This window comes from Mycena indigotica (genome assembly GCF_014461135.1).
Source record: "Mycena indigotica strain 171206Taipei chromosome Unknown Mind.scaff0001, whole genome shotgun sequence".
Classification (NCBI taxonomy): domain Eukaryota; kingdom Fungi; phylum Basidiomycota; class Agaricomycetes; order Agaricales; family Mycenaceae; genus Mycena; species Mycena indigotica.
In genome coordinates this window covers 3260936-3285298 of record NW_023503000.1, presented here as the reverse complement: position 1 = coordinate 3285298, position 24363 = coordinate 3260936, and the positions used below count along the sequence as shown (strand labels likewise).

The window sequence follows — 24363 nt, the reverse complement described above, 5'->3', positions numbered from 1 at the left end:
TCCTTTATACGAGTGCAAGAGTTCGCTTCCGAGACTATACTCGGCCGCGAAACATCCTTGCGATGTCTTGCATTTTCGGATGACTGTGGCAGTGAGTCACGGTCAGTCACAGGCGTCGTGGTTGTCCTCGATGGCTCTGTTGTTTTTTATATTCGCCCTTGTGTTCTTAACAGAGCTAATTGCATGGATCGGCCAGTCCGTTCTCCTTGAGTTGGTTTGCGAGCTATTTTACCCCCCAAAAATATAACTCATTCCAAACGCAGGTGTACGGGCTGCACTTGCAACTGTTCCACGCGGCAACCGCGCAACGACAAAAGGCCTTGAAGAGCGAGCTACTCACGCTTAAGGCTGAGCTGCTACGAACGAGCGCGCAGGACCAGTTTGCAAAGTGGGCGAAGCTCAGACGGTCGGTGGACAAAGGTATAGCTGAATTGGAGAAATTGAGTGCGTCGAGTTGGGGGAAAATATGCGAGGGCTAACACAAGACAGACGGGGAGATTGCAACGCGACGAACGACGTTCTCTCTCAAGTTTAACACAGCCATCTGGGTGTTCACGACTGGGCTACAATTCACGGTTGGGTGGTGGTATCGTAAGTCGGCAGTGTTCTACCTGCCGCCAGGCTGGCTGGGACCATTGGGGTGGTGGCTGGCGCTTCCCTTTGCGCCTAAGGGTGGGTTGTTATCGTTGTTGAACCTGTTGTGTGGAAGCACTTATGGTCGTAAAAGGTTCTGTGAGTGTTGGAGTTTGGCAGATGGCATGCCGTCGGGTGCTTAAAGTTGGAGAGCGGGTCGTAAAGGAACTCCTTGCCGGTGCGTATCTGGATTGCATTTGATATTTTATCTTCGGCTCATACGCGGGTAGCCGAGACGGAGACGGAAAAGGAAAAGGAGGAGCCGATAGCCAACACCGCAAACTCGACTTGAATGCGAGGTTACTTCAGTGTAAACCAACTTATTCGATTCGTGGTGAGAACCAGACGAAGCCTAGCCTAGTTTAAACATCGGAAAAATATTTAGACAACGGTAATCCCTGGTTCCGTCGCCGAAAAGCCCTTGTGATTAAGCCCGGACCTGTCAATGACGCGCAACCCCTTAAATTCCATCACGGAGTGCCGCTTTAACGCACTCATTTCCTTCTTGTCTTACTCCACCATGGTCAAGGGCGTCCAAATCCACTCTCGCGTAGCGCCCAAAGCGCAGGAGGTCATCCTTACCGATGCTGCTCTCACTTTTCTCGCTACTCTTCATCGCACATTCGAACCAACTCGTAAAGCTCTCCTTGCTGCTCGAGCCGATCAACAACGCAAATGGGATTCTGGTGCACCCCTCGACTTTCCTCCAGAGACTGCTTCTATCCGTTCTGAAGCTGCATGGCATTGCGCTCCCCCAGGCCCTGGGCTTGAAGACCGTCGCGTTGAGATTACCGGTCCAACTGACCGCAAAATGGTCATCAACGCGTTGAACAGCGGGGCGAAGACATTCATGGCTGACTTTGAAGGCAAGCAAAACCTTTTTTGCCTCGGAAAACTTACTCATTGAACCAGATTCGAGCGCACCGACGTTTGCAAACATGATCAATGGTCAACTCAACCTCCGTGACGCCGTCCGTCGCCAAATCGATTTCGAGTCCAACGGGAAGCAGTACAAACTTGGCGAGAAGCCTGCTGTGCTGATTGTACGGTGTGTCTATTTATTCTCTTTATCGCAACTCGTGTTTATTCCTATTCCTAGTCCTCGTGGCTGGCATCTCGACGAACCTCGTGTAACAGTGGATAACACTCCCGTGTCTGGTTCTATCTTCGACTTTGCGCTTTACTTCTTCCACAATGCCCATGAGCTCATCAAACGCGGTTCTGGTCCCTACTTCTACCTTCCCAAAATGGAACACTACAAGGAAGCGCGTCTATGGAATGATATATTCCTCCTTTCCCAGTCCTACCTTGGCATCCCACACAACACCATCCGCGCCACTGTTCTCATCGAGACTCTCCCAGCCGCATTTCAAATGGAGGAGATTCTTTTTGAACTGCGCAACCACTCTTCTGGTCTCAACTGTGGCCGTTGGGACTATATCTTTAGCTTCATCAAGAAACGTCGTGCTGACCGTGGTGCTGTTTTGCCTGACCGCAAAGACGTTACGATGACCGTTGGGTTTATGGATGCTTATGTTCGGCTGTTGATCCAAACGTGCCATCGTCGCAAAGTTGCTGCGATGGGCGGTATGTCCGCTCAGATCCCCATCAAGGACGACCCTCAGGCAAATGAGGTTGCTATGAACAAGGTCCGCGCCGACAAACTGAGGGAGGTTACCGCTGGCCACGACGGGACTTGGATTGCTCACCCACTTATTGAGCAAATCGCTCGTCCTATCTTCGACCAGCACATGCCCGGGCCCAACCAGTACCACAACCGCCGCGAAGAAGTCCGTGTTGCTGCAAACGACCTCCTCAACACCACTGTGCCTGGTCAAATCACCGAGGCCGGCGTTCGCGAGAATGTGGCCACTTCGCTGGCTTATACGGCTGCCTGGATTGGTGGCAACGGCTGCATTCCACTGAACTATCTCATGGAGGATGCTGCTACTGCGGAAATCACGCGTGTTCAGTTGTGGCAATGGGTCAAATACGGCGCACGGATGGAAACTGGGGAGGCCGTGACGGCGGAACTCGTCGATCAGCTCGTGAAAGAGCTTGCGCCGACTGTGAAGAAGCTTGCTCCCGGCGTGAAAGAGGCAGATGTTGGCGTTGCGGTCGAGTATCTCAAGGGGCAAGTGCGAAAAGAGTGGGCGAGCGAGTTTTTAACGAGCGACTTGATGCCGTATCTGGCGATGGCGGATGGCGTTCCCTCCAAATGGCAAAAGGCATCTTTGTAGAGTAAAACCATGGACTTGGTCATGAAGACACATCGTAGTGTACTATGTACTATTAGTTTGATTTATCTAGAGTATGAGGCTTCAAAATTCTGAACGGCATTTTGCAAAGTTGGGCACCCAACGCGGGTCACGTGCCGGACAGGGCAAGTTCTTCGGAACTCAAACATAGAAAATTGGTCATAGACTAACCAACCTAAGATGGAAATACATGTAGTTTACGATACGCCCATTATTACGAATCTTCTCGAAGATTCCGGTGGCCTAGATCGTGTATCTACCGACTATCAGCGCAAAGCGCAAGTTACGGACCGAACACTCACCGGAACAGAGGACTTTCGCTGCCCATGTCCCTGAATTCTGCCCTCCGGCTCTCGTCAATCCCCTCGCGCGCGCAGTACTCGTCGCGCTTCTTGTTAAGACGCTTGAAGTCCCACATGGCGAAACAGCTCAGGAGGATCCTGGGCGAGGAAAATAAAATAAGAGACCGATATGACAACAGGGGAACATTAGCGCACGAAAGACTGAGCCAGCCCATGATCGTGCCGTGGCCGATGTGGAAGCGCGGCGGTTGATAGTAGATGAAGGAGGAGCAGATTCTGGGTGCTTCAGTGTCAATGTCTATGTACCTTACTGAACAGCGCAACTCACCCTCCAAGGTTACCGAGACCGATAACCATGGCAATGACGACGCCCTTGCGAACGTCGCCGCCCGCAATGCTCCCCGCCCATGCCAAGTTCACGGCAATGGTGGGGTAGACACCCATCGCAGCCAAGATAGCACCAACATAGGCGGCACCTGGCTTCGTTTGGGTGTAGAGTACGATGTAACTGGGAAGAGTTAGGTGTGGCAAGTCAAAAACTATGAAATCTAAGCAAACCCAATCAATGAGACAAAGGCAGGACCGATGATGAAAGGACCCCGCAGATTATATTTGTCGGAGTAAATGCCAATGGCAATGGTTGCAATACAACCGCAGATAAAGGGTGGGACGGTCAACAACTGGGCCTGGGCGGCAGAGTACCCCAGTTGCTGGACGATGGTGGGAGTAAACAGAGCGATGGCATAGACGGGGATGAGCACTCCCATGTAAATGCCGATTTGGACGTAGGTCCGATAGTCGGTCATGGCTTGCCAAACAAACTTGGTCTCATAATGTGTTGCCAGGTCTTGGGCGTCTTCTCTGAGCATATAGACGATCTCAGCACGTTCACTCTCAGTGAGGAAGCCCGCAGTGGCGGGGTACTATAGAAGCTCGTTAACGCGGATCAGAAAGGAACCAACCACATACGTCGTGCATATAGAAATACGACGCAAAGGCAACTGCGAAAGTGTTTGTTCAAGGACCAAACGGCTATGTAGATTTCATTACCGATGATTGTCGCTGAATGGGTGTCAGATATGTGTTCAATCCAGCGCATAACAGACTTGCCTAGTCCCTCCAAGCAGAAGATCCATTGCCAACCGTGAAGCTAAGGAACAAACCCGATGAGGCCATGACAGTCAAGGTTAGTCAGAACACATACACCACCGATGCCGTCCATCTTCTCGATGCCAAACGCAAGGATACCACCAAACGCACCGGCAATAGTCGCAGCTGAGAAGAATATAGCCACACGGGCAGCTACATCCCGTCTGCGATACCAAAGAGAAAGGTAGAAGGTGATCTATCTTCTCGTCAAGGAGAGTGTGTGACTGCCGGAAGGTTGCTTACTCCAGGAAACAACCCTGCTTCGGTAAGGCCAAGGAAGACTCGCGCACTATAGAAGATTGTGAATTGAGTTTTCGAACAACCGGACTGAACCTACATCACGAGCTGCTCATATGTCTTGCAGAGACACATCAAGGTCATGACGAGTCCTAGCACGAATTGTGAGGTGACGCGCAAGGATATCAAGTCGACCAACCCCATGAGAGCATGATAGAGGGAACTATATCGAGTTAGAGGTCGGACTCTATCGCAATGAGACCCACTCACTCCATCGCGATGGGCGGACCAACTTCAAAATGATGTTTCTGACAAAGATTGTGAGGCGCCAAGAGTACGACAGATTGTGCTTACGATGGCACTTCTGCCAATGCATACGGAATCTTTCAACAGACATGAGAAGAAGCGCGACATAAGGCACGACGCGCATACGAAGAAGACTGCCGCGATCTGTCGTAAATCTTAGCTGTAATTCAGGAACAGAATCGCGAAAAACCAACAATGTTGTAGCGAAAGCCGACCAGGTGGGCGTCCCTCGCCATGCCTGAGCTCTTCGCTTCAGAATATGCAGGATCAGCGGAGAAGGAAATTGACCAGCGACGCGAGCATTGCCCTAAGAGAAGACAGTCGGTCATCGGACAAGCAAGGACTGAAGACAAAACACGCACGATATTCGCTCGATCCCTTGGTGGTAGAAGGTAATGTAAGCCATGGAGCGTGGTAAGGTTTGGAAGGCGTACAAGAATGAGAGCAGGTAGAGTAACGCGACGAATGGGAGGAGATGAACGTCGAGCTTCCTCAATATTCTCTTGCGAGAAGCGGGATCGGAGTGCTCGCCGGTGTATTGTTGCTCTTTGCTTGCGACCTCAGCCTCTTCGTACGAGGCTTTTTCGTTGGTGAGGGAGCCGGACGCCATTGCTGTGGTGGTAAGAGACAAGAGCCGACGCTAACGGTATGATCTAGGATAGTTTGCATTTTTCTTTCGGTCACGTTCCGTGTGGGGTAATTTCCAGGGAACTTGATGGGTAAACGGCTGTAAACGGTGGCCGATCATTACCGTGTTGTTGTCAGCTGACGCTGCAGCAACGCTCCAGGAATCCTCAGGAACATTCAACGCGTTCTTCGCTCGGCTGGACTTCAACTGGACCTGAGGCCTTGACTCTTGAGAAGTACAATTGTTCGCCATCATAGTCCAGATTACGTTGTCTGATGGCGTGACGCATCACCAAGCCACATTCACAAAAGCCTTTGCCGATTGATGGCCGATCACCATTATGCACTGGCAGAGTTCGGCTCAGCATTCCCCCGTTTCATTCCAACCAGGGAACCAAGGGTAGTCGCGAAGTTCGCTGCTGAACAAGGGACTATTAGTCATACATTGGTAAAAAAGAAATACAGGGAGAATTGGATTATGTGGGGATACTGTAGGTACTAGTTGTTGTCCTTGATTTCCCTCGCCCACGTTTCGAGCCCCCTCTCGTGCTGCCTTGACTCTTACTCCTCCCACCACCTCGAGTCTTTGAAGGTCTAGATGATGATGATGATGATGACGCCTTTCCATTTGGACATGCTTGGAGGGTGTTAGATATATCCGACTCGACACTTGAATACGCACCCGAGGAGTAATGTCCTTCTTCTCCACAGCTAAAGCACTTGGCATTGCTTTTTGATCTGCCACCGTTGGGGCAGTCTTTCCGGTTTCAGTCCAAAAAAATTGACCAACAAAATTATTACGCACTGCTTGAATAATGCCCTTGCTCTCCACATGTAAAACATGAACCGTTGGCAGTGGACGTTGTTGACTTGGATCTCTTGGCTTCGCCGCCACTGGGACAGTCTATGCGCTGTCAGTGGAGGAAAACGGAAAGTCCGCCGGACCAACCGTTAGAGATATGCCCTTCCTGGTTGCACCGATAGCAAGGTCCCGTTGGAGCATTGTACTTGTTGCCGCGTGTGGCAGGACAATCTAGTTACAATCTGGTGAAATAGCACTTGCTGTGGGTGAGGCGAAGCTTACCAGCAGCCCAATGGCCAATCTCCTTGCATTTGAAGCATTCGGTGGCAGATCCACTCCCGGATGCTGCTTGTGAGGAAGGTCCAGCAACACTTCTTGGAGGCTCATCGTCCCACTCGAAGAAGTTACACTCGGAGCCTTGAGGTTTAGCGCATTTCCAGAACTGTCGACCTTTGTTCTGGCTTTCCTTTTGTACTGTTCTTTGGACAGCAGGATTTCCGCATCTGCACTGACGATCTTTTGAAGGTTCTTGTCGCTATGAAGACCAGCCTGAGCAACGATATTGGTGTGATTATATCACGTACCTGTGAGAAAGTGCGTTTCTGTGGTACATTCGTACTCTCCTCAACCCATTGGAAGAAGCCGCAGTTCTTTCCGGCCCCACAACTCCAAAACTTTCTGCCTTTGGTTTCAACTTCTTTCACGACCGTAAGCGTTATCGCTGGGGCATGACATTTGCATTGAGGGATCGTCGGATCATGGTTTACTGCAGAGGCTTGTCTTGGGGAATCAGGTCGTTGTTGCTGATGGGCCCTTGGAGCCTGACGGACTGGTTGAGGAGCAGGTGGTGGTCCGCCATGAAAGTCTTGTTCGTCATCGGGATCAAAAGGTGACGGAGTACGATGGCGGGAAACAGGTGCAGCTCTTCCCCCCCTCCCACGACCTGGGCCACCACGTCTTGGAGGTCCATCAGCACCGCCACCATTCCCGTGACCGTGCCCGCCCCCACCTCCGCCTCCACCTCCAGCCCCATTGCCACCACCCCCACCTCCAGCCCCATTGCCACCACCCCCACCTCCACCCTCATTGCCACCACGTGCCCCATTGTTGTTGCCACCGAGATACCGCCGAACGCACTGAAACATTTTAATACGACGACGGATAGTAGCTGAAATCATACTGCAGTCACACGATTGAACTGTCCTCTGGTCGAGATGAACATCGCACGGTATTGATCGATACTTTCTTGGAGCATCACGTCCTTCGTCTTGACACCATTGCAGATTTGCACCATGCTACGTTCTGTCTAGATACATACTCAACAAGGATGGGTGATGGAAACCTTAGGTCACGTACCTCGCGACGAAGTTGTGGTTTGCTCAGACTCTGTTCAAGGCCAAGATCATTGTAGCCCTCAACGAGACCAATACCAAGTGTCGATGGTAGGAGATATTTCGTGCCACCTTCTGCCTTCTCAATCACGTATTCACGGTTAATGATCGTGTCGATGTGTTGGGCAATAGTCGCGTCGGTGCCTGCGAGATAAGTCAACCAGGTAGAAAAGTAAGATTCTGCGACTAACCAATGCCATTTTTGTCCATAAGCGTAACCAAATCCGCTTCAGTCAGATACTTCGGTGAGGTAGTACTGCCTTGACGAAGCTCCAAAACGGACGGCTGGAACTCTTCACCCTCGGCGAAGTCCGGAACCTGATTGCCAGTCCACTTTTCGTAGGTGTACACCAATAAATAGTTTTTCTGGTGGACGACCAAGCCTAGATGATCATGTTACTGAAGGTTGTGACCGAGGAATGAGCGAACCAGTTGCGAAAAATTCTTCGCCGCCGCAGATAACCTCAACCGTTGTCAGAGAGCCTTCTGCATCCTTGGAACAGCAGGCAAGAAAGCGACGGGTCACAAACTCAAACACCCGCTTTTCTTCCCCTTCCAAGTTAGCGGCATAGCCTGTGGGATGGATGGGAGGATGGGCCTGATCATTCTTCTTGCCCTTGCGGGGAGTATTGAAACCCCCTTGCCGTAGGCTATAACAATTGAGCACAGTAGAGATGAAAAAGCTTTGCGTGCCTGGTTGCAAAATTACCCCATTGCCCATCCTGCTCTTGTTTTTCAATAAGAGTCATGAAGTCGAAGGCCGGATCGTATTGGTCGGTTTCTGTGCGAGGATACGAGAGAAGACCGCGCTGGTAAAGTTTTTCCGCAACCTGCATCGATCTTAGTCGAAGAAAACGCGCAATAAACCGTTTCCTCCAACCTCAAGAACGCGTTTAGGTGTCATCTTGAGAAGCCTGGATCCAGCTTTCTGAAGTTCGACCGTTGTGAGTGGCAGAGGCTTCCTTCAACATATTGAGCGGATCGTATCACAAATGATCAGAAAATGGACCATTTCTTAGTGTCTTTCTCTTGAACTTTGGTGACTTTGGCTCGTCGATTATCGGCGACATGTTCATATATAGCGGTCGAAACGTCTTGGTCGAAGAGGTGCCCTCTCCTCCATTTAAATTCAGTCACGACATTGCCACCTTGTGAGGCATCGGGACGCGAAAGAGACAGAAAGATGTACCAAAAGGGCTCAGGCACGAAGTTTTTCACTTGAAGAAATCGTTGAACAACGAATCCAAGGGTTGGAAACTGGCATGGTCCTGAAAACATGAGGTAAGATAACAATCCGAGCGTTGTTCCTGACCAAGTACCGTAAGACACAATGGCTTTCTCGGGTATTTGAGGAACACCAGGTTTAAGCGTGAGGGTTTGCATGCGCGTAAAAGCAGCACCGATACGAAGATCAAGCAAGATACGAGCTTCGACAGCATCTGCTTGAGCTTGATCCAAGTCGACTGGGTGTTGTGCAGCGTTATGTATTTGTCTATAACGACGTTAACGGGGAAACACGAATAAGAAAACAACGCACTGAGCAATAATTGCGCTAAAACGGGCCCGCTTGACGACAATGTTCGGTTTAGCCTTCCGACATATCGTCCGGATTTCAGCGCCAATGTGCTCCCCCTCTCTATCACAGTCGGTCCAAATCATAAGCATATCTGCACGTCTTGCTTCATTCCTAAGGTTCTTTTCGATGTGCTCTCCATCCTTGCCATTCGTCTTGGTCACGACTGGTGCGTCGAAAAGGGTGAGAGGGTCACAAGAAGACCAGCCACGGTAACGGTCAGGGAAGTCGTGAGCAATCAAGTGGCCCGCGACGGCTGTAACTGTATACTGTGCCCGCGTGTAGTTATAGTCAAAGTCGTAGTTCTTTATATACCCAATGCTCGAGTTCCGCTATAGAAAGTTATTGAAGGGCCGAAAGCAGGCAAAAGAGGACACAACAGTTTGGAATTGGTTCCCCGACAAGATTTGAGTGATAGATTTTGCAATGGAAGGTTTCTCCGCTACGCAAAGCACGCGCATGGAGAGCCTTGACGCGTAACTAGAGCAGTGAGACTGAGTGAAAGGGTGTTGTGGTCAAGTCGCGCTGATCACATGATCACGCAATGGATGCAGGGGCGACCACCACCAAGCTGCTTACACTTCTCAATGTATCGGCAACCAAATCCAGCAAGCGGAAATGGGCTGCAGTCGATGATTTTCCGTCTAAAAAGCTCAACTCCCGGAAAGTAGCCCGCTTCGAGACTGAAGAATCGACTCCGATTACCAAAATTGTGGTGGAGACGAAGGAAATCGTCGAAGTGCCTGAGGATTATGCAGACGACGACACAGGAGATGACCCTTATGAGTCGCATTTTGGACGAGCGCCAGCACTGCTCTCCGAAGAGTCAAGAACGGCATTAGAACAAAAATTGTGGTCTTCGACCCGAAAAACGCTATCAACGTTAGGGCAAGCCATCGAACTTGTGCCTGAGGGGCAGAAGGCCGGTCAGTCATCAGGCAAAAACGTGAGTGGTCTTAGCTTGCGGTAAATTTTGCTCATCTGTCCAAAGCTCCTTGAACGCTTAGAAAAACCATTTCTGGCCCGACAATCCAAGCAAACTCGCGGTAAGCGCTATATCTTGGCCCGCTACTTTTGTTGAATCCACTTCTAGAAGAAATCGGCATACAAAATGACCTGCTGTCCACACTTTCTTCACATCGCGACCTCTACATTCCGTCGAGTTCTTGGGACCACAAAAAGTGTACGCGGGAAGCAATATCCCTGCACGCGATCAACCATATAACCAAGTGTGTCCTCCCTTCTCAACAATAGTAGCAATCTGACTTGGTAAGGAAACGGCGGAGAGTTCTTAAAAACAATGAACGACTGGCTCATGCTTCAAAGGCTGATCCCAATGGCTCACCGCCTGACGATATTCAGGACCAGGGATTTACTCGACCTTCCGTGCTCGTCTTACTCCCATTTCGCAACTCCGCGCTGGAATGGTTCCACGCATTGACATCCCACACGCCCTCCCCTGCCTTCCAAGTCGAAAACCAATCGCGATTTCTGAACGAATATGGTCTATCACCGGGAATGGTTGATAAACTGGCTATGGCAGAACCTGGAACATATCCTCGAGACCAAATCGAGACCTTCAAAGGGAATGTTGATGATAACTTCCGCGTGGGTGTCAAATTAACACGCAAGAGCGTGAAAATGTTTGCAGACTTCTATGGCTGTGATGCCATTTTGGCCAGCCCTCTGGGACTGCGGCGGTCAATTGAGAAAGAAAAGAGTGCTGACTATCTCTCTTCTATCGAAATCCTCATCGTCGACCAGATGGAGGCTTTGCTTATGCAAAATTGGGAACACGTCAAGTTCGTGCTTTCACACCTAAACAAGCTGCCTAAGGATTCGCACGACGCGGATTTCTCTCGTATAAAGCCATGGTACCTGGATGGACAGTAAGTCTCTACGTAATCCACATTCTTCCTTTCACCTGATTTCATTGTCCAGGGCCGAATATCTGCGTCAATCGATACTGCTTTCAAGCCTTGAAACACCAGAGACACGACAACTCTTCAATGCCAATCTCAATAACGTCGCCGGCAAGCTCAGAATTGAACGCCGATGGTCTCCAGTGCAAGTACCTGACGGCATTGAGCAGAACCTCACACCATTTGACTGCCCCAATCCAAAGGACGAGGCAGACAGGCGGTTCCAATACTTCACCGGTCAAGTAACTTGTTTGTCAGCGTTGGTTTTGCGATCTAAAGTGCCCTCAGATTCTGCCTGCGGTGCTTAAATCTGCGGTCCAAAGCTCAAACACCGTCATCTTCATCCCGTCATCCTTCGATTTCATTCGAGTGCAAAATCACTTCAAGAAGGAATCTGGTGCTACATTTGCGATTCTCTCGGAGTGCGTCCACGTTTATTTCTGCATCATCCTGACTTGCAATCAAAGCTGACAATGACAGGTACTCGTCACCGCAAGATATTTCTCGGGCCAGACAAGCTTTTTTCAGCGGGAAAAAATCTTTTCTGCTTGTGAGCGAGCGTTTCCACTTTTACAAGAGGTATGTCTTGCGCGGTCATGTGATGAGAGAGCCGAAGTTTTTCAGGTACAAAATACGCGGAGTCCGAAACCTGATATTTTATGGACCCCCGAGCAACCCACAGTTCTACACAGAGGTGCTTTCTTGGCCTTTCGTGGATGAAGGTGTCGATGCCTCAGACGTCACTTGTCGACTGTTGTACTGTAAGTACGACTGGTTCCAGCTGGAGCGAATTGCTGGAACAGAATCTGCCTCCGAGTTGATCAGGCAATGAAGATTACAAGAACTTTACAATTACATGGCATAACATATGTGACGTGGAGGCTCGCTATAGCATTGAACGCAAGAGCCTTTTTAGTACCCTACGTTGATGCGTTTGCCTTGCATCTGATCCCATTCCGAAAGGGCTTTGACAAGGAAATGTGAAATGTCCGCTCGCGAGATGGTGTAACAAGACGGCAAGTCGTGCTCACTGTAGCGATAGCCTGGCTCCTTCTCGTCCGCGACCGATTTCCCGTCAGTCAAAAATGCCGGCCGAACGACAAGTACTTTCTTGTGGCTTCCCTCAGCTGGCAAGCCCGGTAGCTGCTCCCAACCCTGCGGTAAGATTGCTCGGTCGGCCTCTACGTTGTTCTCGTAGCCCCATCTCCAGCCTGCCAGATGTGAGATAACACGTTCCATCGCGAGCTTGTCGTTATGCGGCTGCTCGATCCAGTTGTAGAGCAGGCGCATGGGGAGGGGAAGCGCTTTATGGGCAACGGGGGAGAGTCCAGTGGAAGAGCACGCGATGATTTTCGGTGCCTGGCTGGTGGGCATGGTGCACACAACATTGAGCAGACATTGAGTGACCAGGTTGTGGGGTGTTTGAATGAAGCCTTTCGTGACAGAGAAACTGGGAATACCACCTGACGAACAGATAAGAAACCAACGCCTGCTTCACAAGAGCCCGAAAAGCTCACCAACAGTGAAAAGAAGCACATCAACATCACCAGCTGCTGCCCAAGCTCGACGGACATCTTCTTGCTTCAACCCATCTCCCTGAACTAAGCGTGCTTGACCGCTCTGGACAAAACGTTGCATGACTTGATCCCCGTCGAAAACTGACTTGGAGCGCAATAAAAGAGTTACAGTCGCGCCTTTCTCTATGTGATCATATCAACAACCCCGCTGCAAATGAAAATGACAAGCACACACGCACCAAGCAGACGAATCGCCGTCAGATAACCAATATTGCGGGACGCCCCAATCGCAAAAACGTTAAGCGTATTGAAGGTTGACATCGCAAAGGAGGGAGTAGTTAGAAAGAAAGGATTCAGAGTCGCACTTCGTTTAAAAGGGTCCCAAAGCTCGCTACTTTTTACCCGATTTGGGCTATCCGCATTATCTGTGACATGTTCCGAGGAAAGCGCTCTTCGGAAGGCTACGAATCCTCGCTGCTTCAAATGCCAAGTTATACCTGGTGTCGTCCGCAGTAGCAGCACAGTCGGAGGAGAACAGTTTCCCCATGATAGTCGGGAATCAGGTCTGATATGTCACGTGCACTATGACGTTGAGGAAGCCTCAAGTCCATCTACAGGATCGCTATCTAAGTATCTATGATAATCGTTTGTGACAACGTCGATGCGGCGTCCGACTCCTCGAGACTACCGGATCATTTCGATTGTGGGACAGTCCGCAAGAAAACGGAGAGACTAGATATGATTACATTTTGAGCATGACAGAGAGAACGAAAATCACCATGCTAACGAGGAGGCTCTAAAACTCAGCCACACTGCAACTTGCCTGCAACCATGATTTTCAAAAAAAAAAATCAACGTAAACCTCTCTTATCTGTTTCGAGACTAGCCTCTTCCATTCCCCGGGCCTTCCTATCGGTATCGTCTTGTCCAAACATGACACCATCCTCATCTGTATGGTGGGTAGTTTGCACCTGTGTGCGAACTTGGATTCGTTGGACCCCCCCAAATGTCCCCAGTTCGACGCCCCGTCCACCACTCGGACCCGTTCTCCTCCCCCCACTTGGCCCTTCGTTGCTACTAGTGTCATGGCCCGACGAACCGGCCAGGCGTATTGCGCGCCGAGAGTTCAAGGTATACATGGCACTGACGGCATATATTTTGGGGAGGATATCAGTCGTGATGATGGAAAGCATCAGGGAGACGTTGAATGGATTGCTTGGATTGACTGAAGTTCGCGAGGTTATGAGGTTCATCATCGCACAGACGGCACCCGGCGCGGCGGACTGAAAGGTGAGTCTGAGGATTGCATTGAGCATTCCTGCAGTCTGGGGCAGGACTTGTTTGGAGTGTTTCTATACCGTAAATCAGTCTAGCTCCAGTGTGAAGAAAAGGCCCTCGCACCAAAAGGAAGTACGCCGTCGAGAAACAAAGAAGAACGTCTCCACCGAACACAATGCCAATGTGGATCGAAACTGTCAAGATTATTCAGCCAACTCGTATGCAATCCAAAATTACCAACTCCATATGCCTCGCAGTGGCGAATCGACGTTATGGAAAGAGAAGACCATCTGGGCGAAGTCAATGGATGCATCACGACAACGGAGCCGATACACACCGCCACCAAAGACGCAACCCACGCAAAGCTAAAGACCACCAATAGCGTAGCGACGATGTAAAGGTTTTTACTAAGGACCTATAAAGTCGTCTGTCAGCCGGCTAAGTAAGTAGTTATAGCAAACGTTATTACCCAAAGACGGTGGACGAGAAACAGTTGAACGTAAAAATGCACGCATGCGCCCAAGCCTGCAGAAAACGTAGATGAGCAAGGAAACAAATATAGGTCCCAGAGTCGATACCCAGGCTGATTTGTTCAGTCCAGTGAGCAAGGAACATCCTCGCTGCTGGGGCGATTTTGGTGAAGTAGACGACATTTTGCACCCACATAACAGCACTGAACAAAATCCGTCAGCTCAACATCTGAAACGAAGCATCGAGCCACGCACATCATTTGCATCGACTTGAGCGTTGTGAGGAGCAGGAGACCAAGGACAAACATGCGAAGCGCTGGCACATCCGAGTGGTAGAGACTGAAGTAGTGCGATATTTGCGCGAAAATGACACCCTGGAGGAGGAGATCCCCGCAAATACCCAAATCCTAACCAAGCAAAAGTGAGACTTGGGAACCCGGAAACCACCATAAGAGACTCACCCAACCGCCCAAGACGTAGACAACGATTGGAGGAGGCGGAGCCATTGTTCAACGGATCCTCGTTTGGCTTGGAATCACTTTTATACGCGCTTCGGCGGCTGTTGGCCATATGACGAGAACCCCTGGGTGGATAGGAGTCTCCACAAAAAGATCGTCGTGTTGTGGATGGTCTATGCTGAATGCAGACTGTTCGCAAGAAAGCAATCCCTGGCTTATTGAAGGCCGCTGCTGCTTCCAATGAATCCAATCAGCAACCAGGAAACCCGTCTAGAGCTGCATTTTCGCGTGGAATCAATGATCAGCTTGAAAATGCGCACAACTGTTCGGTCGGCCCTTCAGGCACCCAACATTCGGGCCCTCAAAGCCGGGATTTTTTGAGGTTAGGGAGGACTGTCAAGTGGAACCGTCTGGAAGTCAGCGGAAGTTGAGGGGAAGGCACGAAAATCATCAAGTGTGAACATCTATCGAGACGATTCACTTCAGTCCTGTTCGATGACATTGAAAATCATTGGACCCCTTGCCACTGAAAACAGTCTATGCATCTGTTTTTCAATTGCCAGTGGGATGAACCTGATGAACAGGCACTCAAAATCGACACGCGAAGGTGACATTTGGACGCCGGGATATGGTCCCCTGTAAACATGTGTGGTAGGCGCAAACGAATTAAAAGGGCGGACCGTAACTTGTCGACCCATTCAATAAGCCTGCAGGCTGCAGCACAACTGTAGCATGAGGTCTGCTTGGTGATGACAGTTGCTGCCAGAAAGCAATTACATAAACAGACATGTGGAGCTTTCATTGACAAGGAGCTTTGGCATTTCAGAGGAAGGCTACGGCACGACTTTAACTTACAGCGATTCCTGAATGTAATGACAATGTCACATTTTTTTTCGCGCCCTTCTCAAAAAGGAAACCATGCCTCCATTTGCGTTTCTGGCATTGACTGAGCCTCAAACTGTATCCAAAATCATATATACTGGTAAAGAGATGTACCTACACCATATAATGGCTAACATAGAAGAATTTCAGTCAGTAGATGTAGTTGGTCGAGAGTAAAATGTGTTGTGGCTAAGCAAGAATGTGTCATGCCGATCGGTGCCTAGCGCTCGATGAACCTGTCGCAAAACTGACCTTCAACCCATCCACTATCCTTGAGGACAAGTAATTTGAGTGTCCACCATAGCTATGAGAAGTATTCAGTGCACTGAAATTGTTTGTAGTGCAATTGGAAGCTTGGGAGCCATGATTTCCTTTTTGAGATGGGGCGCGAAAAAAAATGTGACATTGTCATTACATTCAGGAATCGCTGTAACGTTCTGGAAGCAAGACGAATAAAAGACTACTTGTCGGTGTTTGGAGGTTCAGAACAGAATGCGTGCGCGCTGTTCAGACCAATCGAACAATCAGAGCCTGCTGCCTTTACAGTGACAAAATCCTAGGCCACATTAAATTTTCTAGATCTTCGGACAGACTTGACCCAAATGAAGCAATTTGCACTCCGCAACCCTCCAAGCACGGCTGGTGCCTCAGAGCGCGGAGTAAAAAAAATTGGAGTGGCCTAGGATTTGGGCCAACAGCCTGTAAGTTTCTTTTGCTAAGATAAAATTGTAATCTATAGTACTGTAGCTGTCACCAAACTTAAGAGCGAGTAGGTATTGCAACCAGCAAATGGCTGTCCAGCGCATTATGCGACTAACACCGCCCTATAACGAACCTTGCCCTCTCTGAGCTTCTGCATGCCGTCCTCAACGCCATTTTTGGTCAGCGGGAAGCGCTCGATGAGGGGCTTGATCTCGTGGCGAGCGGCAAACTCGAGCATACGATGTTGGATTGAGCGGTTGGCGACGGTGGAGCCTTGGATGGTAAGTCCGCTCATGAGGACAGCCATCATTGGGAATACGAGGTTAGAGGAGTCGACGCAAAGCGGGTAGATGACCCCCTTGCACTTCATGATGGAAAGGTATCTGAAGGACAGGTCAATCGAGAGCAACAGATACAGAGAACGAACGGGGCCCAGTCGGGAATGGCGTTGGTTGTGACGAGGAGGTGGTCAAGTGGCTTGGTGTCGAATTTATCCACACCCTTGGTCGCAAAGAACTCCTTCGCGCCAAGGCTCAGCGCTTCCTCGCGTTTGGCATGTGTGCTCGAAAAAGCGACCACCTCTGCACCCATCTTCACAAGGAACTGGACAGCCATATGGCCCAGGCCACCAAGCGCAATCACTCCAACACGGTCAATAGATCGAATTTTGAACTCTTCGATGACCTGGAAGACGGTGGCGCCACCACACATCAGAGGAGCGGCGTATTCTGGTGCGAGACCAGCAGGAATTTTGAACAGGTAGGATTCGTCCCAGACCGCATGCGAGCCAAAAGAGCCTTGATTGAGGTTGTGGTAGCCGTACATCTCAATATCGGTGCGGCAGTAGTTGTCTTCGCCTGCTGACGCGATTAGCACATCGCGGGTAAGATAAAGCGACAGACCTTTCAGGCAGTGCACACACCGGCCACATGTTTTGTGAATATAACCCCAGCCAACAACGTCCCCGACTGCGAATGCACGGACACCATCACCGATCTCTTGGACGACACCGACACCTTCGTGGCCAAGGACCATATCGAGATGTTTACTAATGCGTTTTGTAGTCAATTCGTAGTTTTTTTTTCAAGGGCGGAAGACTCACTGATGCTCGTCGGTACCGCAGATGCCTGAATGCGTGACGCGGACAAGTACTTTGGTGCCTGTTGGGTTTTGCAGAATGCTTTTGGCTTCGACAATGCCAGAGTTAGCGGAGCCCTTGAAAACGGTCGCTTCGATGGTCATTGCCGAGATTTCGTTGCTTGTGTGCAGGGAGGAGTTGTGGTTGCCATTGAGGGTCTCTAACCCAACCTTTTATACACTACGGTCGCGCGTGATCCCATGAGCTTAGAAATGCATTGCTCAGCGAGCAGTATTGTGAACGCGGATCGAGAATCTCCGGTCAGGATATGCACATCGTTGTGGTTCAACGTTGACGACAAGTGAACGAGGATCATTTGTCAGCTAAATCATGTGGTTTGTCGAAGGAACAGCGATTGACCAACAAGCAACATTCTCCTCGACGGTCACAAACAGTTTCTATACCAGCGGCATGCAACTTTATTTAAAATTTCTGCAGCACCAATAGTTACTTTTAGGCTGATCCAATTGGATCGACAGCTTCTGCTGGGTCAGTAATCTGTCGATGCAATATGTGCATGCCCCAAACGGAGTCCGCAAGTTGCTGGCTGAAGTCCCATCAGATGAATGGATTCCAGTCGACCACGGCGGCGCATAGAGTTGGAGAGTAAAGAGGCTCAATGTAACACGGCCCCATTCATATGCTCGCGTTGACGCGTTCCGTTCTCGCTTCACAGTTTTTTTTTTCTTGAGTGAGCTTGTCATGGTTCTTGAAGGGAAATGCGACCAGTCACAAGGTCAAGTTGTTACGAGAATTGGATAAAATTCTCGAGATACATGGACTGTGGCAACTGAAAGCGAAAAAAGCGGATTGCCAATAACAGCCTACAAACTGACGATGGTTCATCAATTGAAGCGCCCTCGCAATGACTACAGGGAAGGTACTTGCAATCCCCGAAAGCCCTGAACTCTGTCGGGTCCAAACAGCGGGAGGTAATATAGCCCAATCAGCTCGAATCCCAGTTGCGGTCAAGACATATTACTAGTGGTCTGCTGCGTGTCAGACGGGTGTGCAAGCAGGTTGAGCAAGTACTTGCCGTGTCCGGCCCCATTATTCCTTAGCATTCAGTGCGACCTTTTCAATCGCATCGACGACTATATCTACGCCATCCCCCGTCCAAAACTGTTTTTCATGTGAACTGAGCTTGCCAAGCACGTAATCTGACATCTCGACCGAGGAAGCCTTCCCCACACCAAGCCTCAAACGATGGAATTGGTTGGTCCCGATTGCGCTGATTATGCTCTTGAGGCCATTGTGGCCATTTGCGCTGCCGCCGAGCCGATATTTGACTTTGCACTGGTCGTGTTCGGTCGAATCCGAGATGACAACGAGCAGGTCGGGGCGTATGTTGCGCTTTCGACAGGCTGCAGCGATAGAGGGACCAGATATGTTCATGAGATGTTCTGCGAAAAAGTTACAAAAAGTGACAGGATTAGAGGCGTTGTTAACGCACTCGACTTGTAGAGTGTTAACGACAAGAGAGTCCCCCCGAGGTAAACTGTGGCTTCGCCCGAGAAACCGTCTCGTTCTGCAGCCATTCGAATTCCAGTTCGCCAGGCAAGTTGGTCAATCACCAGTTGCCCAAGACTGTGACGTGTGTTTGGGAAGGGCAAGTTGCCGAGACCAGCGACGAGTAGTCTAGGTACGGAAGACATGGATCGAGTGCTTGAGTATGTTGGTATAGCTTGAGACTTGCTGACACTGGAATTTATAGGTTGAGGATGTGAGTCAAGCCGATTCTGCACAGCATTTTTCAAGTTCCATCCAATGACAAAGCAAACAGTCTGAGCTGACTGGACATCCAAATAGCTAAAGCAGACAGGACATATACCCTCTAGACTGAGGAAGAAACCATCCCAACCTCTGCCATGGCTTCCTCCACCAATTTCTTCATATTCATCTCAACATTTTTGAAAAATTCTAGGGCATCCGCCAACCTCTGTTTCGTGATTTGGTCCCCCTCGATTGCCTTCTCCAGAGCCTGTCCGCCATTCGCAAGATAGTCGATGTTCGTCGATGCCAGTATGCCGTCCCAACCAGGAGTAAGTGGGTCCGTCTTTGAAACTGCGGCAAGACGCTCAGGAAGGGGGCGTTCATCAAAATAAGATGGTATGCTAGCGACTTTGAGCACACCGGGGATACGGGCTGACGGACTAGGAGTGGCAGGAGTTTGGGAAAGAACACGGAGAACGCTAGCCGGGAGCGTGGCTGAATGAACTTGCATCTCCCCGAAGGCCATTGCTTCTTCAGCAGAGATGAAACTAGCGGCCTTGATCATGGGTTGCTCCTTGCTAGTCTCGGTCGCAAGTTGTTGGTAGATAGCACGGATTTGCATCATCCGCGCCGAGCTTGTGTGAAGAAGCGCAGGGTCATTGGAGCTCGGCCAAAGTTGTGGGTCAGTATGTGCGTTGATTTCTTCCGTTGTCTGTAAATAACAAGTGGAACGCAAGGTCATGAACATACCATTGTAGTATGGGCTGATATAGAGACACCCAGCCTGGCTCGCGGCAATGGCTTGCGCGACAGAAAAAAGTGAAGTTCCCAAAGTTCGAATGCCTTCGTTAGCTAAGATTGGTGCAGCATTGATAGCGGGTCCGGTTACAGGGATTTTGATACAAAACCGCTCCCTTAGTTCGAGGAAATGAGCCTCAACGGTCTGCCGCAGTTAAGCACTGATTACTTGGAAATGCCGACTTTCTCGAGTTCGACAGCATATCGTTGAGCGTGGTCAATAACCTCTATCGTGTGAATGAGCAAAGGGCATCGCAGAGAGAAGGTAAACAAAGGCACTTTGGGTATCATACGCATGGAAAGCGGAGGTTTGAAGGAGCACTCGGCCTTGAATATTATCAATGTTGGCGGCACATAGTTGTGCACTCTATTCGGGATTGGCAACGATCAGCAAGGGGATGAAGGGTTACAATTCTGTCCACCACGGCCGCCCATCCCCGCTCACCGTACTCCTTCGTGGCCTGTAAAAGGAGCTCTCGATTATCCTTTAGCTGCATTTGCTCAAGCACGATGAACTGGTTGCTTGTCATGTCGTGTGGCTTGAACGGAAGACTCTTCGCCGTATTTGGGTCCATAGTATCGACATCGACGTTTAGTTGGGTTTCAAGGACTTCGATGAGTGTAGCCATTTGGTGGAAGAGTAACTTCGCGTGGAATTCATTTCGATTTTTCTGGCCAGCTAGAAAACAAAACCAAACAGAATCGGCCAATCAAGTATTAGTAAGTAAGATCCGAACCTTGATCGGGCCATGACATGATAGCTATTTCGTCAAGTCGGGCAGGACGAAACTTGTCGATCCTCGGTTAGGCGGCTAGGGATGGGCGGTGGCCCGGATCTGAGTGTGAGATCGGGTTGCGCATTTAAGCCATCAGGCTGTGGCTTAACCTCGAGTTCTGGGTTGGGTCGTGTTTTTGTGAGAGCGTGGCGAATTTATGTCTGTGGTTCTGGTCGTATGTGTTGTCCAACTGTTGTACCTGAGCGTTCGGCGTGACAAAGAACTCCGAAAAGGATCGGCTCATTATGAACTTAGTGCAAACCAGTTTCTTTCTTTCTTTCTACTCTCATCCTGGAGGGTCCGGTGCGCTATGTCCACATCCAACACAAAGCTACGAAGATTACGGGGTGCTTGTGACATCTGTCGACGCCAAAAGAGTACGTTCACTGCCTCCTCGATGTTTGTGCCTGACCATCTGCAAGAACGATGTGTGGTCTTCGAATAAGTTTCGGGTCCGACGAATTTTAACCGCTCCAAACAGGCGATAGCGCAAACATGCCCAACAATAAATGTTCTAGCTGCATTGCGTTCAATTCTGAATGCACTCATACCTATGTCAAGCCCAGTGTGCGTGTGTGAGCCTAGTCGGGTTAACAAACACTTATTCCAGCAGACAGAGGACAAGAAGCGAAGGTGTGTTTCTATGCAGTCTCTGGCCACGGCAGACTGAAACTCGTCCTGCAGAAGTCATCCCGTACAGCAGAAGCCTGTCAGTCATACATTGCGTCAGGGTTTCCTAGGTTGACTATCATTAGGCGTCGTCCGCCGGAGCAAGCTTTGTCGATGTAACCCGGACGATGGTGAACAGTATATTGAATGCGACATATGACTACCCTGAAGAGAGAAGCGCTCTGATCCAACTTTTGCATGACATTGCGCGTTATGCAAGAACCTTAGAGCAGAACCAACCAGAGAAGGAGACCAGCCCTCGGCGCAAGTCGCGAAGGTCACGATCACCCTCGTTCCTTTCCACCTCCAACACAATCCAGTACAACGAAGACGAGATCGACGAATTAGCTGATGACGACGACGGAGTGGTTGTTGACTTGAACCAACTGCCAGAACATCTCCAGCATATTACTGCCGCATTTGCGAATAGCCGGTTCTTTGGGAAACAAAGCAACCTCTTGCTGACCAAAGGCGCGATAGTAGCACGCTCGACGCCCTCAGCACCCAAATCTACGCTTCATCGACCCCAGTTTTGGGCCGCTGCATCTGTAAGTCATCTACGGACGGGTAAGGAACCTTTTCTAACCTCGCTACAGTGGGAGTCGCGATCAGACCCTCCTCTATTTATCCAACGGTTCCCCCCGGCCGACTTGCTTTCGGACCTCGTTGACATCTACTTCAACCAGATTAACATCTTCTGCTTCATACTACACCGACCTTCGTTCCAGCAGGCCATAGCGGAAGGGAATCACCTGAGGGATCATCGTCTCGGTGCTCTTGTCCTTGCAGTATGTGCGTTGGCAAGCAAGAACTCCTCTGACCCTCGGGTCCTCCTCCCTGGCACCAAAAATGAGCTCAGCGCTGGGTGGCAGTGGTTCTCCCAGATTCGTCGACCGTTCAGTGGGCCTGTTCCACAAAGCGTGTCGCTATATGAACTGCAATTGTGTTGCGTGAGTTTCTCTTTCTACCCCATGCTTTTGTGTTTACCAAGAGCTCCCAGCTTTATGTACTTTTCCAACAATCGGGAACCGATATGGCGTCTTGCTGGCTTCTTTGTGGCATCGGCATATTGTACGCACAGGATATTGGGGCTCACAGACGCTCCCCGTCAACCGTTGAAGGAGAAATGTTCAAACGGTGCTGTCTTTTCCTCCAGAACTTCGACACTCTTGTCAGCGCCTGCTTTGGCCGCCCAAGAGTAGCCCCCGCATATCAATTCAAGATTGAACCACCTGCCCTCTGTGATGACGAGTACTGGGACAACATCCCAGATCGAGAACTAACATTCAATCAACCGCCAGGGATGCCTGCCAAAACTGAGTTCTGGGAGCGGTTTACGGCATTGATCAACCTTTTTGCTTCCGCTTCGGTAAGCTATCAACACCTTCCTGGCCGTTTACCCATCTCTATAGCGACACTCATGTTCAGAAATTGCATCCATTGAGTGAGTGCAACTGTATCGGCCTTGTTATTGTAACCTGATGTCGGCAGTGCCGCGATGGACGAATGGGTGGACATGATACCCGCACATCGTGGGTTTTGACTTGAATCCCGCGAGGTACTAAAACATCGATAGTTGCGTGGAATCCGAACGGGCAAAATGACATCTTTTTTGAACAAAGCGCAAGTACGTGCCTTGGCCTCTTCATTTGAGTGGAGTGCTCAACAAGGGAACAGCACTTCACGCATTATATTACCACAGTTGGTCGATTGTCAGCTATACTGATCTTCATTTGATTCTATTTTGCAGTCCAGATTTTGATTCATCGCCCCTTCCTGCGACCGAGGTCGAACCTGGTTTCCAACTCACGGGTGAGAAATGAGTTCTTTTGGTTGACCGCGCTAATCCCGCCAGGCACTGAGATCACTGGCCATATGTACGAATGCAGCTCGCTCATGCAGCCATATTGCCGAGGTGAAGACTCGGCGTGGGTTCCTTGCGAATGGACAACTGATGGTCTGCATCATTTTATGATCAACCTCGAAACCACTCATTGATGACATAGAAAGCTGTACTCGATTCTTCCGCCGTGTTGCTGCTATCTGTCCACAACGGTGCACGTGGCGGTTTGGCGCTTGATGCGCATCGCGAGCTCGCAGACGTTTACCGATGCTTAGCCTTTTTCCGGAAATGCGAAAAACGGTACGTCACCCATGCCTTGCATAAGATCAGCGATTTAGCGTCAATACTAGATGGCGGAATGCTGGCCGTTTCCAGTAAGCTATTCGTCTGCTATAACATTCTGTTCTCATTTTTCCAGCGACGTTCTCTGTGATTTCATCAACGCCCATGGCTTCCCACTCCCTCCCGCTAAGCATTGGATTGGCGAATCACCCAACGCATTGTTCCCCCTTGGCGAGAAAGCATTGGCGGCACTGCCTGTGTATACGTCCGTCTATTTTGACGTAGAAGATGATGACCACGGAGTCGAGCATTCACGCTCGACCTTTGTTGAAGGGCCCTCATCCGAGTCCATCGCTTACATGCTCACCGACACCGTGTGGTCACCCGACTCGCCCGCGCATGGCGAGGTGGACATGGATGTGGCGGAATACTTGTAATGTGTGTTCTGTTGTGTTATTGTTGCTCATTCATGGGTAGATCTCATTGGGCCCCTTGGTTCACCGGCGTCGAGGCCATGGTACGGGAACAGCTGCAAACGATGTAGAGTGTACTTCTATCCACGCTAATTAAATCACTCTCATCGGCCGTCGTGACTGTGAGATCAGATGGCTTGAACCACCTTTCCTCACAACTTGAC

The 24363-nt window shown here is 50.1% G+C and overlaps 9 protein-coding genes across 9 annotated transcripts; 4 read left to right on the top strand and 5 right to left on the bottom strand.

Moving 5' to 3' along the window:
- Positions 1 to 115: 115 nt before the first annotated feature.
- Positions 116 to 925, top strand: MIND_00094800 (Protein GET1; the record flags this gene model as incomplete). The annotated part of the gene is made up of 5 exons (XM_037357900.1): positions 116 to 214; positions 264 to 444; positions 490 to 672; positions 728 to 811; positions 864 to 925. Exons 1-5 carry the CDS (start codon positions 131 to 133, stop codon positions 923 to 925), a joined length of 594 nt encoding a protein of 197 aa, XP_037225810.1. The 5' UTR covers positions 116 to 130.
- A 228-nt stretch (positions 926 to 1153) lies between these two features.
- On the top strand, positions 1154 to 2873 carry MIND_00094700 (Malate synthase; the record flags this gene model as incomplete). The annotated part of the gene is made up of 3 exons (XM_037357899.1): positions 1154 to 1499; positions 1546 to 1681; positions 1733 to 2873. The coding sequence occupies 3 exons, from the start codon at positions 1154 to 1156 to the stop codon at positions 2871 to 2873; spliced, it is 1623 nt and encodes a 540-aa protein (XP_037225809.1).
- A 3200-nt stretch (positions 2874 to 6073) lies between these two features.
- On the bottom strand, positions 6074 to 9790 carry MIND_00094500 (DNA topoisomerase; the record flags this gene model as incomplete). The annotated part of the gene is made up of 18 exons (XM_037357898.1): positions 9659 to 9790; positions 9243 to 9610; positions 9025 to 9197; positions 8715 to 8973; positions 8586 to 8667; positions 8373 to 8535; positions 8135 to 8344; positions 7897 to 8088; positions 7671 to 7849; positions 7495 to 7620; positions 7324 to 7450; positions 7145 to 7271; positions 6899 to 7094; positions 6597 to 6863; positions 6462 to 6545; positions 6318 to 6416; positions 6195 to 6269; positions 6074 to 6106 (listed from the first exon to the last, which is right to left on the bottom strand). Exons 1-18 carry the CDS (start codon positions 9737 to 9739, stop codon positions 6074 to 6076), a joined length of 2841 nt encoding a protein of 946 aa, XP_037225808.1. The 5' UTR covers positions 9740 to 9790.
- A 32-nt stretch (positions 9791 to 9822) lies between these two features.
- On the top strand, positions 9823 to 12032 carry MIND_00094400 (DUF1253-domain-containing protein; the record flags this gene model as incomplete). Its single annotated transcript, XM_037357897.1, has 8 exons — positions 9823 to 10224; positions 10270 to 10324; positions 10372 to 10507; positions 10553 to 11167; positions 11220 to 11442; positions 11489 to 11622; positions 11681 to 11779; positions 11825 to 12032. The coding sequence occupies 8 exons, from the start codon at positions 9823 to 9825 to the stop codon at positions 12030 to 12032; spliced, it is 1872 nt and encodes a 623-aa protein (XP_037225807.1).
- An 80-nt stretch (positions 12033 to 12112) lies between these two features.
- Positions 12113 to 13272, bottom strand: MIND_00094300 (NAD(P)-bd-dom domain-containing protein; the record flags this gene model as incomplete). The annotated part of the gene is made up of 3 exons (XM_037357896.1): positions 12957 to 13272; positions 12718 to 12900; positions 12113 to 12663 (listed from the first exon to the last, which is right to left on the bottom strand). Exons 1-3 carry the CDS (start codon positions 13036 to 13038, stop codon positions 12113 to 12115), a joined length of 816 nt encoding a protein of 271 aa, XP_037225806.1. The 5' UTR covers positions 13039 to 13272.
- Positions 13273 to 13568: 296 nt separating this feature from the next.
- On the bottom strand, positions 13569 to 14971 carry MIND_00094200 (uncharacterized protein; the record flags this gene model as incomplete). Its single annotated transcript, XM_037357895.1, has 8 exons — positions 13569 to 14069; positions 14119 to 14189; positions 14237 to 14285; positions 14333 to 14410; positions 14465 to 14520; positions 14574 to 14668; positions 14721 to 14872; positions 14927 to 14971. 8 exons carry the CDS (start codon positions 14969 to 14971, stop codon positions 13569 to 13571), a joined length of 1047 nt encoding a protein of 348 aa, XP_037225805.1.
- A 1639-nt stretch (positions 14972 to 16610) lies between these two features.
- Positions 16611 to 17749, bottom strand: MIND_00094100 (NAD(P)-dependent alcohol dehydrogenase protein; the record flags this gene model as incomplete). Its single annotated transcript, XM_037357894.1, has 4 exons — positions 16611 to 16890; positions 16935 to 17364; positions 17410 to 17555; positions 17610 to 17749. The coding sequence occupies 4 exons, from the start codon at positions 17747 to 17749 to the stop codon at positions 16611 to 16613; spliced, it is 996 nt and encodes a 331-aa protein (XP_037225804.1).
- A 946-nt stretch (positions 17750 to 18695) lies between these two features.
- MIND_00094000 (uncharacterized protein) lies at positions 18696 to 20785 on the bottom strand (the record flags this gene model as incomplete). The annotated part of the gene is made up of 6 exons (XM_037357893.1): positions 18696 to 19048; positions 19099 to 19438; positions 19498 to 20272; positions 20326 to 20383; positions 20436 to 20523; positions 20567 to 20785. 6 exons carry the CDS (start codon positions 20783 to 20785, stop codon positions 18696 to 18698), a joined length of 1833 nt encoding a protein of 610 aa, XP_037225803.1.
- A 258-nt stretch (positions 20786 to 21043) lies between these two features.
- Positions 21044 to 24270, top strand: MIND_00093900 (Fungal-trans domain-containing protein; the record flags this gene model as incomplete). The annotated part of the gene is made up of 18 exons (XM_037357892.1): positions 21044 to 21309; positions 21355 to 21360; positions 21414 to 21499; positions 21546 to 21565; positions 21617 to 21641; positions 21688 to 22149; positions 22198 to 22551; positions 22602 to 22970; positions 23014 to 23045; positions 23093 to 23133; positions 23178 to 23228; positions 23279 to 23302; positions 23352 to 23413; positions 23457 to 23558; positions 23608 to 23744; positions 23795 to 23818; positions 23863 to 24159; positions 24204 to 24270. Exons 1-18 carry the CDS (start codon positions 21243 to 21245, stop codon positions 24268 to 24270), a joined length of 2226 nt encoding a protein of 741 aa, XP_037225802.1. The 5' UTR covers positions 21044 to 21242.
- Between the last annotated feature and the right edge of the window lie 93 nt (positions 24271 to 24363).